The sequence below is a fragment of the Aethalodelphis obliquidens genome, unplaced genomic scaffold (genome assembly GCF_003676395.1).
Source record: "Aethalodelphis obliquidens isolate GAN/ISIS:26980383/991018 unplaced genomic scaffold, ASM367639v1 scaffold4, whole genome shotgun sequence".
NCBI lineage: Eukaryota > Metazoa > Chordata > Mammalia > Artiodactyla > Delphinidae > Aethalodelphis > Aethalodelphis obliquidens.
The window spans coordinates 29550663-29569891 of record NW_020837948.1 but is presented as its reverse complement, the minus strand read 5'-3'; the positions used below and the strand labels follow the sequence as shown (position 1 = coordinate 29569891).

The window sequence follows — 19229 nt, the reverse complement described above, 5'->3', positions numbered from 1 at the left end:
TTAGGGAGTAGTCTCTTGAAGGATGAAATTCCCCTGGTATCAGGTGTACATCAAATTTTACAATTTCTAAGTAGCCTCAAAAATCAAAAAGTCCCACAGAATATGTCTTTAATTATCCAGTTAAAGAAGGAAGAAAGCATCTGCTTTTCCTTCTTAAAATTTATAATTAACACAGGGCAAGGGATCACAGCCTCCCCTAGTAGAGCAATGACCTCCAATAACATGCCGTTTCTCTGGTTACAATGAAGAATCTTTCTTGCTGTCTTTTTGACAAAAATTGTTCACGTGTTATTGGCATGGTACCAGAGGAAAAAAGATGCACTGAGCTGAGTGTTTAGTAACTTCTTTTAATTTTAAAATCAAGTAGCAATTATAGTAAAATCTCATAAACTATTGACCTTTCCCCCTAATCCTCAACTGTGCCCAAACATTTTGAAAAACAGAACCAACAGATGCACAGAGACTTTCATCACAAATCCTTAGAACACCTAAAACCTCACGGAAGAAGGAAGAGAGACTAGGTGGGGCAGAGAGCTTGAAAGCTGGAGGGACTGAGGTATGAAAAAAACCGTGATAGATTTCATGTCTGGGTGGAGGAAGGAAGTCCTCAAAAGTTTCACTTCTACTTCCTCTCAACTAGCCTAGATCAGTGGTTCTCAACTTTGGCTGACATTGACAACATTTAGACAGGTTTTATTGCCTGGGCACCACCTCCTAGAAATTCTGATTTAATTAGTCTTGTGTAAGGTTCAGGCATCTGAATGCTTTAGAAACTCCCCAGGTGATCCTAATGTGCAGAGAGGGTTGAGAACCCCTGACCTAAATAATTCAGAGATAGGAATAAATGCAAACCACATGGGCAAAGTTCTAACCGTTTTCACCTCACCAGGAGAAGAAAAGTCCTGAGATCTCAAAATATCAGAACCTGAGAATATCACTAAACAATAGCAATAAACAATAGCAATAAACCTTCCTTCCTTCCAAGGAAAGGAAAGGAGGTAGAAGAATTTTGTGTGAATCTTTTCTCTGTCCCACTCCTGTAGGAAAGCAATTTTTCTCAGCAGTATACATTGTGCTAATCATTAGACTAGGTACCAGGTACACACAGGAGCATGAAGTCAATTCACAAATGAGGAAACAGTCTCAGAGACGCGAAGGAACTTCCCTAAGGCCAAAGAACAAGGAACGAAGACAGAACTCGATCCCAGATCTGTCCCAAGTCCAAAGGTTTTTCTCTTTTCCGTATCTTCTGGAACACTTCTTTGCACTGGCTAACTTAACTGGTACTGGGACAGAGTGTAACTTTAGCAACATTTTCCACTGCAGGACCTTGAAAAGTTCTAAGGAACTTAATCCATAGCTCTCCTGGCAATTAGCAATCTGACATTGACAGCAAACAGGTAAAAGGGAGAAATATAAAGTAAGGTTGGAGGGGCAGGTAGGAGACTAATGGTAAAGGATCTTGAATGCCAAGTAAAGAGTTTGCAACGTATGAATGTACTAGTTAATTAACAAATCTACAGGTATTGAGGATATGCCCTGTGTTGGGCAGAGAGAACACTCTAAGGCCTAGACAATAGGGAGATATTGGAGGTTTTAGAGTTACTGTATCTAAGTGGCAATCTAATACACCAAACCAGAAAACAAACTACAAGTAAAAAGAAAATATATCAAAACACTCCTTTCTCATGGTATAATTAGGAAAAAGACAACACCCAGAAACATTATAGATAAATCCATGTAAGACATTTACCATTCTCAAAAAATAAACTTTGAAAAGAAATTAGGGTTTTCAAGCCAAATCCTTTATGTTATTTTTTGTTACAGCTTCCATAGAATTTTTCCAAAGGATGAATTTAGTAGCTGATAAAATACAACTCTCCCACCCAGGGCAGATGGTCAGTATGACATCTTAGGATTGGAGTCGGTTATTAGCATATGTTGGAGTTAACAATAAAAAACGTAATGGATTATTAGTTCCCTTCAAGGCAGAAAGCATATTCTCCAGTTTAAAGGAACAAATTTAAAAATCAGAAAAGAAGAAAAAAAAAAAAAATCAGAAAAGAAAAATGGAAACCATTTTAGTCTCCCATAAAGCCAAATAATTAGTTAAAACTCTGTATTTAGATTACATATGCAAATTAATAGGAAAAAATATATAAAGCTGAATGAAAAAGGAAAGGCTAGCTTACTTTTCTTTATTACTCCAATAGGATGATTTCATACTTTTCATATTTTTAAAAAACAACTTGCTTTTCTCCACTTTAAAGGGATATTTAAAATTAAGATAATTTAAACTCTTACAAACAAATGTATACCCTTTACTTCCTGTATATCTGAACTTCCTATTGGAAGTTTCCAGCGTTTTAAAGAATTTAAGGCATTAAGAAGGTTGGCATTTGGAATGGCACAAGAATGCATTTTACATGACATTAAGCAAATCAACTCAATGTAATAGTTACTTTATATTTATTGTATCAAATATGTAATTATCCTAGTATTTATTTTCATCATACAGCAATTTTAGCCATACTTTTTAATCCTATGTGAGTGTGTATGTGCATGTGCACATATGTGTGTATGATTACATGTGGTGATAAACTGATATACATGTTCATTTTTACTCTGGTTCCATTTTCATGATTTCTTGATTCGGGGGGGGGTGTGATCAGAGACTACAAGTAAAGATAAAACTCATAGTCTCTATGAGTTAGTAGCTTTTGATTTCTTTTAAAAAAGCTTTCAAAGATCTTGTACCTTTTTATTCTTGAAAATGATTAGGACAATGGCTCATTACATACCATAATCTGTGATTTTACAGGACACCAAATACAGCTCTTTCAGGTTTTGTCCTTCCTTTGCAATGACCTCCACACACCTAAAACACATACAAAAAATGGTGAGTTACACTAATGCGTTTCAAGTTAAATTAGCAAGAGTTTGGCCAGGACTGTAACAGGAAGAGGTCAGCGTTTGATGAATGCCACAGCTCTCTCCTTTCAACAAACCTCTTTCAAGGTGTTTCAGGAAAAGGTATTATATTCCCTGCTTTAAACTCAAGTGCTCTAATACCTAAATGACTTTAATTAAATACATTTATGACTAGCACATCTTTTAAAACCAAAGTGATGAAAGAGAGATATTCCTGTAAGAGTAGTGTTACATTTGGTAATAAAGGATTAGTAAACATGTGCTATATAATGAACATATGTTATTTACATAAAAAATAATGTAATTAAAGTGTAGAATATAGACAGATGGTTATTATAAAAGAATGGTAATATTGCTCATTGTTTAATTATTAATGATGGACTTTGATAACACTGAAGTACACATTTTGTGAAATTTTATTCAAAATAAAAATGTTTTCAAAACCTGTAACACTGATTAAAGATGAAAGAAAAATCGTACACATAAGAACTTTAAAATCTTTTACTTTAAAATGTTTTACTCTTAACATTTTAAATGAATTGTTGCATACATATAGGCCATATTCATAATATAGATATAGATATGTAAGATTTAAAGTCTTTTCTGGTTTCATTTCAGTTAAAAGGTTTTTGAATGGTGTACTCTGCTCTAATGGCCGTAGTGGAACATGTAGTACAGAATTGAATGAACTTTGAAAACAATGATTAACAGTGTGGCTCAGTCCCCTGAATTATCAGAAAAACCTGTACAGTCAAACTGACACATTGGCAGATGCATCCTTCAATGCAGCTCCTGTTTTAATCTTTATAAATAACAGTTAAGTAAAAGGGTAAAAGCAAAAAGAGTCATTAACCTTTTCTAGAAAGTAAGGATCAAGTAATTTGATACCTATGTGTGTAATCCATCAAAAAATTACTGAGTATCCATCTCTGTCTTCCAGATATTTTATTTGCTGTCTGGCTTATTTGTAAGTATCTTCATAAAATGTCAGGAAATTTTATACAATTTTACTTCACATAATTTATTACTGAAGGTTAAATTAATTATAGAGAAGACATATTTTTCTTTTAAAAATATTTTTATAGAATATTGTTTTAATGGAATGATAAACATTTCTAAGTTCCTCAGAATAACTGAATAGACATTTTTTTGGCTATTTAAAAAAAAAAAGGTATATGATAAAAATGGGTAAGCTCTTCCATGGTTACAACAGAAAACTTAAAACAGTAACAATGTAATTATGATTGACACAGGTTATTATGAAGGGAAATTTTTAAACCTAATTCCGTGTCATTTCGCTTTACTGTAATATTTGAATAAAGCCATAAAAAAAGGGAAAATAAAACATTACAGGCAACAACCATGTTTTACATATGACTTTAAAAACTAATTTTCACATACTAAGGATAAAATAAAGGCCCTAGATGATTATATTATAAATAGCTAATAAAAAGTCTACTTTCTACTGTATCGAATATGCATAGCTCTCTGTCCTCCTCCATTACCTACCAAAAAAGTTAGCAGATCCAACATTTTGTATGACCACCACAAAATGAAATAAGTTAGTGCAGAAATAATGTTCATATCATTTATTTTGTTCTCATGGTCTTTTCAAATAGTTCAAAACACCTGATTTTACATCTGATTATGGAAAAACTCTAAGCAAATACAATATTCTATTTGTGTTCCTGCCACTTGATTCTATATTAATAGGTATGCTACAAACACACGAGAACATTAAAGACACACAGAGCAGACTACAGACAGCAAACACAAATTGATTTCAGTGTACAAGCCAGATCAAATGCTATTTCATAGGCAACAAAAACCGGTATTCACATAAAATCAGATAATCAATCACTGGATAAAAACTGTCCTAAAACTGATGAAAGGCCTTGAGCATCAGGTTTCCTCCCTACATGACAGAAAAAGTTATGAATAGATATTACACATATATTTAGCTTACTCAAGGGGCAATAGCCAAGAGAAAACATGTGATTAAGAAATAAAAAACAGTACAGTACATATCTTTTAGAGGAAAAAAAAGAGAAACATAAGAGAAAAGCACTTTGCTTTTACAAAGGATCACCTAGGATTTTTGTTCTTTTGTTTAAATGTTTTTTTAATTAATTAATTAATTATTTAAAAAATAAGGAACGCTTCATGAATTTGTGTGTCATCCTTGCACAGGGACCATGCTAATCTTCTCTGTATCATTCCAATTTTAGTGTATGTGCTGCCGAAGCAAGCACTTGCTCTGTTTTTAAAAGTCCAGTCACGGGCTTCCCTGGTGGCGCGGTGGTTGGGAGCCCGCCTACCAATGCAAGAGACACGGGTTCGTGCCCCGGTCCGGGAGGATCCCATGTGCCGCGGAGCGGCTGGACCTGTGGGCCGTGGCCGCTGGGCCTGCGCGTCCGGAGCCTGTGCTCCGCAGCGGGAGGCGCCGCAGCGGTGGAGGGCCCGCGTACCGCAAAAAGAAAAAAGTTCAGTTACATAAGGTTTTCCAAATACTTTTAATTACCCTGTAATCACAGCCAGTGTGCTAGAAGTTATGCACAACGTAAAACTATTCCGCAAATAGGAATTCACGGAGGAAAAAAAAGTATTCCCTGGAAGATTTTTGGCAAAAATTATTTTTTTAATTTAAATATCACATATTTCATGGATGTGATATTTGAGAAGTCCCAAGTTCTGTGAACCTGGACTGAAACTCAATATCATATTAACACACAAAATTGAGTGGTTCAAATAAATAGGTAAAATAGCTGTTTTTTTGAGAGTTGAAAATGGAAGTGGTTTATATTATCCTGTTACTGCAAATTGGTGAAAATGGAACCCCACATCAGGTCCCTGGCTAGTGTCTTAAGTCCTGTGATTCGTCTAGGCCTACCTAGTTTCCCAGGCAGCTTGTAGTGATAGCAAGTCATGATGAGAGACCACGCTGGTGACTGTCCTTTCCTTCTAAAACTTTTAGAGTCCATTCTAGAATATATTTACAGGAGGTACCCTAACACAAGTCTGTTGACCACATTTACTCTAAATCTACTCTGTTTCAAGAGTCTTGGCTTTAGTTGTGGCCTTTAGTGTATTAACATCAGAGAATTTCCCAGTTCACTGCATAGACTGTATGCAGGCAACAAACAAGGCTTAGTAATTATTTACACCTTGACTACAGGTATTCATGTAAATTTTTAAGGGGTATTAAAAATGATACCCAAAAATGGGAGGAATGTTTGCAAAGTCATGGTCTGTGAGGAGAGTGAAAGAACCAAAGACCACATTTAAAACCTTTGCTTCTCCATCCCCTCTCCTATTCACAGATATCAAATAGGAGAATATGCATTAATCTCAGTGATTAATTATAGTTTTGTCCCTAGGGGTAAGCCATGAATTCCTAAACTCAGAATCCAGAATTCAAAATTTTCCCATTATCCCCCTACCCGTCCCCACCATCCCTAAGGATAAACCTCAGAATACCATATGACCAACATTTTCTATGGGTCAGTGCATTCGAAGATTTTCTATTTCATGCATGACAACCTAAGGAATTACGAAACTTGGGAAAAGAACAATATCCTTAGGGAAAGTAATAATCTGTAAGATTATTAAGAACAAATTCATAATATAGGAATATGGCATAGTGGAAAAATGCAGAAGAATATCAAATATTGTTAAAGTAGCCCATGAACATCAAACACAAGCCTACTAAACCACCTTTCTGAGTTCTGAGAAACAAGAGGAGACATGTTTTAACAAGAGTGAATAAAGAATCAGAAGACATACATTCTATTTTCACCTGCATGAAACCACAGAACAACCCCTATCTTCTTCGAAGTCCCACATCATCATTCTTTATAAAAATGAGGGCCTATATGAAAAATTTATCCAAATGAAATGTCCTAGGTTCATTTAAATATATTTTAGTTCATTCTGAATTGCCTCCCCTCAGATTATTTTCTTGCTTTTATGTTTTGGCAGGGTTCTGAAGAGAATTAAAAAATTGCAACCACTGTAAATTCCTGAGTAACAGCTGTTGAGTACATATATGTATAAACTCCGTTAGAACAGTGAAAAGGGCCAGAAAACCTGCTCCAAAGTGTCCAAAGCGTCCAGAATTATTTTTTATAATAATGTGGTTTTATGCTCACTTGCTTTTGATAACGTTCTAAAATGCACCTAAAACATTTGATGAAATATGAAAAACAGTAAAAAGGTACTTTTGTGATCAATATAGGGTTTGTTTTTTTTTAAAAAAGAGAAGGCATTACTTAGTTTCAGTGGAGGGAAAAATCTGTCTCCCTAGCAATAGATTCCTGGTAACCTGATTTATGTGAAGGGTAAAGGTTAATGAATTAAGCTGTGTAAGCTTCAAAACTATCAAAGGAATTCAAAAGAGCCTTGAATTATAGAAAACAATGGCCATTCTACATACATACCAAATTTTTATGTTTTTTGTCTCCAACTCAAAAGCTGGAACATGGCATTAGTGACAATTGAAAAGAACTAATGAGGAAATATGACTACATTGCTTGCAAAGAGGAGTGTCCTAGGAGACCTTGTTACTGTTTGTGATGTGTTTCAAATCCAAATGAAGCTAATTGGAGCTGCCAGACACTGGTTTGCAAATCTCACTTTAAAGGACAGGCTCAATCACCTTAGAGGTGTGAAAAGAAATGTCCCCATTAGAGATGCATTAGTATGTGGCTTGGTGAATTTCTAAATAAACTTTAGGATGTTCTTTCCTAAGTCACTTTTATATTTGAATAATAGATATATCTTCAAGCAGAAGAAAAAATGCAACAAGACAAAAACAACCCTACAGATTTAAAACAAAAAGTATGAACAGTGCTATAAAGTAATTGGCAAATAAGTGCAACGGGGAGCTAAGTACGTTTAAAGTCGAATAAACACGTAGATCAAACGTTAAAACTCCTGAAATACAAACACATCATAAAAGTGATCTATTTGGGGGTTTTAGAAATAGAACTTAATTTTCATCATTTCCTGAAACTAGACAAACCAACAAGCCACTCTGTGTTATATAGATTGTAAGTGGGTAAAAGCAGAAGAGCCTGCAACACACACACACACACACACACACACACACACACACACACACACACACGAAAAGGAATAAAAAGGATTTACAAGATCTAAAGAGAGAAACAAGGGAGCAAACTTGGTCCAATTCTGTGCTACAAAAGCTCATCCTGACTAACTCATATACGGGTCATTTAAATGATAGCAGAGGTCACCAAAACACAATTTGGCATCTTACACAAAGAATATTGATATTTGATTGATTTTTCTAAAGCCCCAAATCGAGTTTTACTGACGTATAGTCTAATCCCAGTGCAGCAAATGAATGGACATGATTTATAGGTATACCCTGCTTTCAGAATGTGCACTAGATAACAGATTTCTATGTTAAAAAAAGATAAATTTACAGTTAAACATTTACAAGATGAATCAATTCAAGAATTTACTAACAGTACCTTTCCTGTTATAAGTGAATATAATTTCATTTATAAACATTCCATTCATAGGTACTTTTTTTAGTAACACGACACCTTAACATTACATAGCATTCAGTGGTTATTTTTATCCTTAACTTAAAGAAATGTACATAATGACAAATGAAAGCCTATTTTGAGAAAGTGATACATGGCATCATATTGATACGTTGAGCACCCTTTGAATTTCATGGTACACTTTCTTGTAAACGTTCTTCTATTCCATCCCTTTAACAGCACAGTATCAAATGTATGCTTAAGTCAATTTTTCATGCAAACATCTAAAGATAATCTCATAAAAGAGATGTTCACTGCAAGAGAGATTTTTTTAAAAGGATGACTTGCAATTAAAATGCTAAAGCGTTCACTCAAAACACAATATGTCTCAGGGGCAAAGACTAGGAGTGACATGCAAAATGTCACCAGCTCCACCAGTTACAATTCTCTTGGGATATTCATTAAGTTCTCACTTACCAAATGTTATTCTCTGGAAAGCCAAAATCTGATTAGTGAATCCAAGATTAATTTAGGTAGCTGCTACTTAAACAGTGGAAAACTGATGCCCATTTTGTCACACAGAAATAGTGAAAGATTACACAATGAGAAGAGTGGTTTGTTTGTTTGTTTTTAATAAGATGTACCACAATAAGTGGCCTGAGATGTTACTGAAACGTAAATTCTATGGGTTTACATCTCTGCCAACAGAGGTGTTACACCTTTGGAAGAGGTGGAGCAGATGTTGTCATCTGCTGATTCTGTCTGGACCACCCTTTCCCTGACAGTCTCTAGCATTAGGTAGGTTTCCTAACTGGAGAGTAAGTAGGAGTCAGCACTGAAAAAGGAGTAATACAACAGCAAAATAATATTTTCTAACATATTTAGGAGTGACCATCACAAACCAGCTCTTACGGGAATATTTTGTTCCTTCATTTATATAGAAAAACATGTTTAATGTAATTTGAATGTTTCTTAGAGAACTTTAAAAATGTTTTTCAAATAGAATAAAGCCTACAGTATTTTTTTAAATGCACATTTTCCTTAAGTTACTAAGAAACAAAATGGTTAAATGTTTTTCCAAAGCATGGGGGCAGGGGAGAGGAAACCAAACTAACACATTTGGATAAACTTGGTTCTGGCTTTAATATTTCAGATACATTTATCCAAAAGTCTTGTTTTTAATTTTAGCCGTTGATCCATCCTTTTACCGCAGCTACACTAAACCATTATATAATAACTTGAGCTAACTTTTTCTAAGCGTGCCTCCGAGTATGTAAGAAGCAGAAAAAAAGATTCTAAGCTATTTCTGATTTATTTATTTCAACAAGGTTTTATTAAGTGCAAATTATGTGTTAGAAAAGTTAAAAGATCTAATCAGAAATCCACATTATTATAAAATGATACCCATAATACTTATAACCTTGATAGATCAACTACTATTTATTTTTGCTGCTATGGCTGATATTAATGTTCATACCCAGCAGCAGAAAAAGCATATCACTGTCTCTATATCTACTGAAAATCAACTGAAAAGAGTCATGTTTCAGGACTGAAGGAAATGCTAGAAAGAAAGGGAAGGGGAAAATTTAAAGGTAAGACTTCCTAATTCAGCAGTTTAGTCATTCTTCAATGGAAAAAAAAATGTAGTTATTTTGAAATAGGAAAAGTTAAGAAATCTCTTCCATCCTTAAAGGTTTTTGGGGTTCCATCAATTTATAGCCAATATCTCTGGGGGAATCCAGGCATTGCACAATGTTGATACACTTAAGACTGGTGCTATCTTTATGGTATTCTGGCATATTTTAAGATAGAGGGTGGAAGAGAAGATTTTATTATCCTACATGTAACAAAAATTTACCGTCTGGAAGCAAAAGCCCAGGCTCTGAAAAAAAAAAAGAAACAGGAATATAAAAACATATAAAACTATGGTCCAGTTCAGTGAATTGTGATCCATCAGAGGCCATTCCTTTTCTGAAAAAAAAGTCAGGCAAAATTCTGGCAAGTTCCAACTCCTACCCCATCCTACAATAATAAATAAGAACTTTAATGGTAAAGCTAGAAATATTTCAGAGACTTGTTAGGCTTCCAAACAGCTAACATGAAATTTAGATGGAATATTAAACATACAATTGATGATAATCTCCCTGCCCATCTCCACCCCCATTACACTTACTGCTTTAAGTATTGATGAGAAAGTCTCAATTCAACAGACATCATATATTTTAAGCTCACCTTTAATTTAAAATGGACAAGAGAAAATTATTTTAGTGGACTATAAAAATATACTGAAGATGAGATTTCAGGCATTATTCAGGAAAGAGTTAAGTACTTCCTTACCCGAAGACGCCACAAGTCGGCTTTGTAGTGACTAATTACCTCTTTAACCTCTGTACTGGGGGAGCTGGCCTGTGCTTCAATACCAGTTTTGTGATAGAGCCAAAGACTGATGTTCAACAGAGACCTCCCATGACCTGTGTAGCCAAGGAGTTAACTCAGACAAGATGCTGACAAAAGGTTTCCTTCTCACTTGGGAAGGCACAGAATCTCTTTTTGGATAAGCCAAATTCTCAGAAGACTATAAAACACAGCAGTAAAGACAATTATAAAAGTCAAAAGAATGTTTTCTCTTTAGCTAACGATGATTCCCAACATCCCAATGTACCACTCAAAATTTTGTTTGAGAATGGTTTTAGCAATATGAAAAAACTATATTTGTAAAATGCAATGAAGAGGGCACCTAATTTGATATCTTTGAAAGCTTATAATTAGATAGCTGTAGTAGGACACAAAGAAAGCAGGTCAACATTCTCCGTTCCAAATGTTTCCCACATGCTTCAAGCATTCATATTCAGGAAGCCTGCACTTTGTCACTAATTTTTAAGCTTAGCAAATTTCTGGCCCAATCAAAAGCCAATAAAAGAATTTTTACAGGTGATTTTAAGTACAATTATAAAAAACTAATTAATCCTGTAATTGGGAGAAGAAAATGGTGAAGGCTTCTTATTAGTTTCTGAAAAAGAAAGTATGAGGAAGGAGTTCTAGGTTAGGGAGTGGGAAAAGTATAGGCAGTAGGAATAAAGTTATCCACATATTCATTCAGAAAGACCAAAGGAGAAAGATCACATGGCACTGAAGAAGACAAGGACACTACATAAACTTGACCTTATTGATGCTTAGCTAGATTGAACTCTGAACCCTTTGAGGCTTAAGGGTCATCACTGCTGAATTCATAAAACCTACTTCCAAAGCTCCGGGACTCCCATTACTTTATTCCTATTTTCTTCCATATCATTACATATTAATGTCGTGTCAGGGGTGAAATAATCTTTGCTCTAACATTTACAGGTAAGAGAGGCAGCGGGTCACCTTTAGTTGTTTTGGTACATTATGTTTACACGGAAAGATAACTTTCTTACTTAGTAAAAAGAAATAACATTTACACTTCTTTAAAAATAAAAACGAAAGAAACAATTCATATATTTCTACAAACTACAATAAGGGACATTAACCAAGAATCCTCTTATGAAAAGTATGCAGTTTACATTTTTAATCCCAAAGGAAGAATGACAACTGATTTCAGTTAATTTTTATTTATCTGAAGGATAGAAAAACAAAGGCCTCCCCATTTCCTTCGTAAATAATATTCAAGTAAGTGCAATAGAATGAGATTTTAAAATTCCAGAGAAAGGCTATTGAACCTTACTTAGCTTCACCTGGCCAGTTCAATGATACTTGACACTATAAAGTCCATTTGCCTGTAAAATATACTTCTAGAGGATTCTTTCTTAACACTTTAATTTATCCATCAATGACAAGAACTGATTATCAGCACTTAATTTATATTCAAAGTGCTATGTAGTATAGATGTCCACATGTATATAAATACACTTATAAATACAATTCTTAACAAACACTTTTCCCTTCCCAATCAACAAATAACTAATTGTTGTAAATCAACAAATTATCTCAATCAAAAAATATCTAATTGTTGTAAATGCACATAGTAAAGGAATTTTAGCAGCCTAGCCCCTGAAATGCCATGATCACTAAAATTCAGGTTGCTTTGCTTGAATTAGTCCTCAGTCTATTCCCTATGAAGGGAAAACACATCTCTTTGTTCTTGGAGAAAGTGGTGGAAAGCTAATGAAACCAGTGCTAAGACTGATAGAAACCATAGGGGGGGAAGCATTACCCATTTTCTCCTTGCAGAAAGTTGCAAAAGCAAGACAGTAAGTAAGCATGGAGAAAGAAGACAGCACATTTCACAATTTGTTTCAGACAGCGGGTACCTTACAGGCAACATCATGTCTGACAGCCAGCAGGAACAAGCAACACTCCCAACCCCAGTCCTGTTTTATGTTATTTTTAAAAGGTAAATCAGGGCTTCCCTGGTGGCGCAGTGGTTGAGAGTCCGCCTGCCGATGCAGGGGATGCGGGTTCGTGACCCGGTCCAGGAAGATCCCACATGCCGCGAAGCGGCTGGGCCCGTGAGCCATGGCCGCTGAGCCTGCGCGTTCGGAGCCTGTGCTCCGCGACGGGAGAGGCCGCAACAGTGAGAGGCATGTTTCTAAATGCTCCGCTATTGATTAGTTGTTGATTATTATAGTTACTGTTCTGTCTGCATAATCAACAAACCATGTAGCAAAATGGAGTAACAGTATTAATATTTCTGCTCTACACACAAAACACTTCTCTCATGTACCCAAGTAAATAAAGAAATACATTCTGATATTCTGAGGAAGAAGATTGAGGTGAGGAGAGGGGCAATTGATTGTTTTCTAAGGTTGTTAGTGGAATAAAGAGGCAAGAGCAATGCCAGGCGTTTGAAAGGGACATCAGGTAAATGTGCTTGGAGTCAGTTGTGTGTTCCTATGGTTGGTTACTGGGGGGTACCATGAGTGCTGCCCTGGTAATGATAGAATTTTATAAAAAAATTAAGAGAACAATTTCCTTTTTGTGATCCGTTATTGAAAGGTAAGTGCATGCTCATCAGACACAGGACACTCTTTGGCCATTGGGCAAAATTTGGGGCTGTGGGAAAATTAATGGCAATCCAATGCCACATCATACTTTGAAAAAGGTGAAAGAAAATATAAAGGGTAATAGTATAAGCAAGTCAGTGACCATGATATATACTCAGGGACACATCAGTTGAAATAGTGGCTGTAAAGAGGAAAAAGAAGAAAAACAATATATACAGAACATAACAATATCTATATAAAATAACATTTTATATGTAACATATACAATAATACATTCATATATTTCATAATTACTAAGGAGCCTAAATTCATTTCATGTGTTTACTTATATCCAGCCTTATTTCCCTAGAAATGCATACAAAACTACAAAAGAAATGTTTGAGAGGGGCAAAGAAGGTAGAAAATGTGGATAGTAGATAATAAAGTTAGGGATATACTCACCCTGAAGGGATTGATATGATTCATCCTAAAAAGCTTCTACAAATGGAATAACATTTTGGAATAAACTTTCAAGGAACCAAAGTAAAGAGGAAAGTATGATTATTTATAAGATTCATAATATCAGTGAGTTAAAAAAATCTGATCAAAACAAGTTACAAAAAGACTAGATAGGCTTGACATATCTCTGGGGAAAGGCTGAAGTTTCAAGAAAGTGTTAAAATATTTGGAATCATTTGGAAAATTTCCTCCCATTTCTTAATACCACTGTGGACTTAATTCACATGAAAATGGCCTCTCAAAAAGCTGAAAATTTAAAAGTATATTGCACATGATTAATAATATAATGCAATAATAACAGAGATGATATTTAGCTATATCAAAATTTTACTGAAATTTAATGTTTCTTGTACAAAATCAATCAGTCATGGACCGCAGAAATATGCTTCCAATGCTCACATTGTCAAAGTTTTGTATGTGTGTATGTGTAAGACACAGTCCTGGGGTTCGGAATGTAATTGAACTTCTCTAAGTCTTTTCTGTAAAATTCTGGAAATTACAATACCTATCTCCAAGGATTTTGCAAATGTTACATTTCACAATGTTTGCAAAGGTGCTTTTAGTTATTCAACAAACATTTACTAACCCTTACTCTGCCCCTAACTAATGGATACAAAGATGGAAAAGACAAGTCTCTTCCCAAAGGGAATTCACAATCTTGTCAATTTTAACATCTTCCACACAAATAAGACAGGGTTATTTAGGATCGAATAGAATTTTCAAGTACATTTCTTAGAAAACTAGCAATGTGGGACTTTAATAGTTGACATATGCAAGAAAGAAATGTAAGCTCCAATAAGTTCATGTTAAATCGATTTTTTTCCTTAGTAAAAAAATGAATGTAAAGCACATAGGACAGCATCTAGCACACAGGAAGCAATTAAATTTTAATTATTATTATTTAGGCCCTAGCACAGAACTTGGCACATAAAAAAATGCCTGTGGTAGGCTGAATAATGGCCCCCAAAGACATCAGGTCCTAATCCATGCAACCTTTAAGTGTTACTTTATATATACTTTATACTTTTTTATGGAAAAAGGGTCTTTGCAGCTGTGAGTAAATTAAAGATTTGAGATGGGGAGATTATTCTAGATTATCTGAGTGGGCCCTAAATACAATCACAGGTATACTTACAAGAAAGAGGCAGAGGGAGATTTGACATAGACAAGAGAGGAGAGAGTAATATTACCCCAGAAGCAGACTGGAGTGATATGACCATGAGCCAAGGAATGTTGGTAGCCACCAGAAGCCAGAAAGAAAAGGAATGAATTCTTCCCTCCAGAGGGTGACTGACACCTTGATTTTGGCCCAGTGAAACTGATTTTGGATGTCTGACCTCCACAACTGTGAGAGAATAAATATTTTTGCTTTCAAGCAACCAAATTTGTAGTAGTTTGTTACAGTAGCCACAGGAAATGAATATAGTGCCTAATAAATGGCATTAAACTAATCACTGGATTACACATGTGGCACCAAGAAATATGACTTATAAAGGTAACAAACTGGGGCTTCCCTGGTGGCGCATGGGTTGAGAATCCGCCTGCCAATGCAGGGGATACGGGTTCAATCCCTGGTCAGGGAAGATCCCACATGCCACGCAGCAACTAAGCCTGTGCACCACAACTACTGAGCCTGCGCTCTAGAGCCCGTGAGCCACAACTACTGAGCCTGCATGCCACAACTACTCAAGCCCGCGTGCCTAGAGCCTGTGCTCCGCAACAAGAGAAGCCACCGCAATGAGAAGCCCGCTCACCGCAACTAGAGAAAGCCCGTGTGCGGCAGAGAAGACCTAATTCAGCCAAAAATAAATAAATAAAATGAATAAACTTATTTAAAAAAATAATAAAGGTAACAAACTAATTGCAATTAAGATGACATAATCAGATAAGACAAAATTTTAAGTTGTGAAAGGGAGAAAAAAAGAAAACCTTAAAGAATCCTACCAAATCTTCAGCCTGAATTAGAATAAATTCCAAAAAGGTATGTCTTCTAAACTTTTTTAGAATAAACACTCATTTTTGCACAATTTATTATCGAAAATTTGAAGCATACCAAAATTTAAAGGAATTGTTCACTCAAAGCCATTATTCACCATCTATATTCCATAATTAACATTTTTCTACATCTGCTTTATCTCAGATGTATCCCATCTATTTCTCTATCCACCCAGGTATCTATCTATCCATTCTTACTTTTTAATGCATTTTAAAGTTAAGTGCAGACATCAGTACATTTCACCCATAAATACTTTATCATACACATCATTAAAGTTCAATGTTTATAATGGCTCTCTTAAAAAAAAAGAAGTTTTATCTGCTGTGAAATACACAAATCTCGAATGCAATCAGGTTTGACAAGTGCATATACCTGTCTACCTTGAACCCCTATCAGATCTAGACTATTCCTAGCACCCCACCCAGTTCCCTCACGCCCCGCCTTCCAGTCAATGCCCATACCCACCCACAAAGGCAACTACCATTGTATATGTTTTGTTACTTTGTTTTATTTTACCATAGCTTAGTTGTTTTTTTTTTTTGTTTTTTGTTTTTTTGCGGTACGCGGGCCTCTCACTGTCGTGGCCTCTCCTGTTGTGGAGCACAGGCTCCGGACGCGCAGGCTCAGCGGCCATGGCTCACGGGCCCAGCCGCTGCGCGGCATGTGGGGGATCTTCCCAGACCGGGGCACGAACCCGTGTCCCCTGCATCGGCAGGCGGACTCTCAACCACTGCGCCACCAGGGAAGCCCCTACTCTTTTTATCTTTTAAGAAAATACACAATAATAAAAGATAGCTAGAAACGGATCAATATTTTAAAATTTATTTGTATATTTCCAGAATTTTTTAATGCACATGATATAAAAGTACACATACATGATATAATTTATTCATTAAACAGACAATGCTCGCTGCAGACTCTTTGCAATAGCCTTCTGGCCCAGATGCAACATTCCATCTGCTTGTCCTTTGGGATATCTTCAAGGGATATCTAATTCTATCTCATCTATCATCTTTATTCCAAGCACCTGACTATCCAACAATAACCAGATAACTTCAGGAAAGGGATCTCAGACGGTTCTTAGCCTTCAACGTTATATGTTGTCTTCCACGTTATCTCTCATGAGTTGAACTAAAAGTTCAAAACCAATATAAAATCAGCCCCAAAACTATGATCTCCTTGATAAGCATCAAGCTTTTCATTTAAGGTTCCTACCCTAACTGAATATTTGGTGAAAGACATTATATAATTTTGTGCCTTAAAAGGTAGACTGCTTATCCAATCACCAAGAGCATTTTTTAAAATGTGTTGCCTTAAACTGGGTTAGGATTCTGGCACTAGTCAGCATATAGTAAAAGCTGGATACCATGGACCTTTCAGCAGAGTTTTCCTCAATCTGGCAAAAAAAATAATGGAACTGCCTTTCTTTTAGTGTTACCAATTATCTAAGTGAATTGCCCAATTTTAAGTAACACACAGTCTGCTGATTTTCATAGCTACATATACTGCACATAAAATAAAAGACGTCACCAAAACATGCTGAAAACCATGGAAGTTGCAAATGAACATAAAGATGCTTAGTACTGCTGAAGAGACAAGGTCAGTGTTTTTCTCCAATCGTAAGTAAACAAAGAACAAAACAGATCAAAGAAAATTTAACCTGACAGTTTATCTTTTTTCATTCCATTGTAAATTTTATTTTTGTCTCACATAAAGTGATTCACCTATGATCGAGATGATTTGTGTTAAGCAACCAAACATTAGGTACTTAAAGAACTCTTTGTAAACAAAGCCCCCAAATAGGATCAAGGAAAGAGTCACACATCTCTTAAAGGATTTAGTTAAGGTTCAAGACATGCAAAAGATCGTGAACAGCCATATTAACATCGCCAAGCACAGTATAGATTTCTATATTTGAGGATATCTATTAGATCTGAAATATCTTTTTGATATATAATATAAAAATAATGAAGATATTAATAGCATTGGGCATATTACTATAAACCTCACATGACCAAAGTCTGATATTCAATGAGAGGAAAAGATATTATACCTTGATTTCAAAATATAATATGTAAAAATATAGTAAGAATTATATAACCATTATATTATTTTTCAAAAGATTAATATTTAAAAATGGAAACCACTGAGAAATAATTGCAGTTACTGTATGAAAGCCTTTAAAAGTTATTTTATACTTTTATATTATTCAATTACACCATATAACTTTTAAGACATTCAACCTAATTCTTTTCGAAGTAAACTTTAAACACTGATTAGAATCAATGTCTGTAAATCCCTACAAAGGGAGAATAAATGCATGTTTATTGCAAAAATTAATACAGAGCCCAAATCTATGAGTTTGGAAATCTCTCTTAATAGCTAGTACAACCAATGTCAAACATTAATTATAAAGAGACATTCAGAATTATTTGGGGTTGAAAAAAGTTTTAATGGCCAGCAGGTTGTATATTCATACAAACTGGGTACAGCCACATTTGTTACTGAGCCTACCTTCCAACATCCATGCCCAGTCACCCTGAGTCTGGTCTTCAGCCAAACACCTAATTCCGCTATGCTTGGAATCTTCAATTTTATTGGCTTATCCAGGCCAGATTAAGGCATGTAGAGGCCATGAGTCCTGGAAAAAAATATGGTTCCTCTTCCATCTCTAATTTCATAATAATAATTTAAAACTCCACTAAACTGCAAAATTCATGAACGAAAGACCAAAGTCTAATTTTAATCTTTTTTTCTCAGATTGTTGATGCTGTCCTTCTGGGGATGATACACTAGGCATGTGCTCAGTCTGCTTAATGGTAATCCAGCAGAATGCCAGACTTGTACCAACCTACTGCTATACCCTTCACTGAGAACCTCTTTGCCCCTGTTTTATGGACCAAGATGATTTTGGTACATTTCTTTTGTTCAAATTTTGTCCCCCATTTATTTCTTTCATTGTAGCTTGATATTGACTTCTGGCCCCAAAATTCTACATAAGTCTATCTGACTTGGCCCACTAAACAGAATTATTACATAGATAGTTTCTCAAAATACTAAATTTTTCATGTACTTAAGACCTTACCAGAGTCACAAATAGGCATCCTAGCCATAGTCTGTGTGGCTGAGTCAGTGTTTTAAACAAACCTGTGAATATGAGTGTCCTTAGATCAGACATGCATTCTTCAGTTGTTACAGTCCCCACTATTCCCCAATGATTACATTTGACCCACTTTACTCATTTACATTCTATGTTTGGTCAGACTCCAGCAGTGGACTCTTCTCAGACTGACAGTTGCTCTTGACTCCTAG

The 19229-nt window shown here is 35.4% G+C and overlaps 1 protein-coding gene and 1 non-coding gene across 6 annotated transcripts in view; both read right to left on the bottom strand.

Moving 5' to 3' along the window:
* The window catches only part of FBXL17 (F-box and leucine rich repeat protein 17), a 475832-nt gene that overhangs the window by 158079 nt on the left and 298524 nt on the right, over nucleotides 1-19229 (bottom strand). For 4 of the 5 annotated variants that reach the window (XM_027100329.1, XM_027100336.1, XM_027100341.1 and 1 more), the window contains one exon: nucleotides 2802-2878. In XM_027100329.1, the coding sequence (XP_026956130.1) occupies nucleotides 2802-2878 (77 nt within the window). Of the gene's footprint in view, nucleotides 1-2801; nucleotides 2879-16721; nucleotides 17049-19229 lie in introns of those variants that run through there. The other variant, XM_027100371.1, reaches the window with a different exon arrangement.
* On the bottom strand, nucleotides 5077-5183 carry LOC113617727 (U6 spliceosomal RNA). The gene has a single exon (XR_003431736.1). It is a non-coding gene; the product is annotated as a U6 spliceosomal RNA (small nuclear RNA).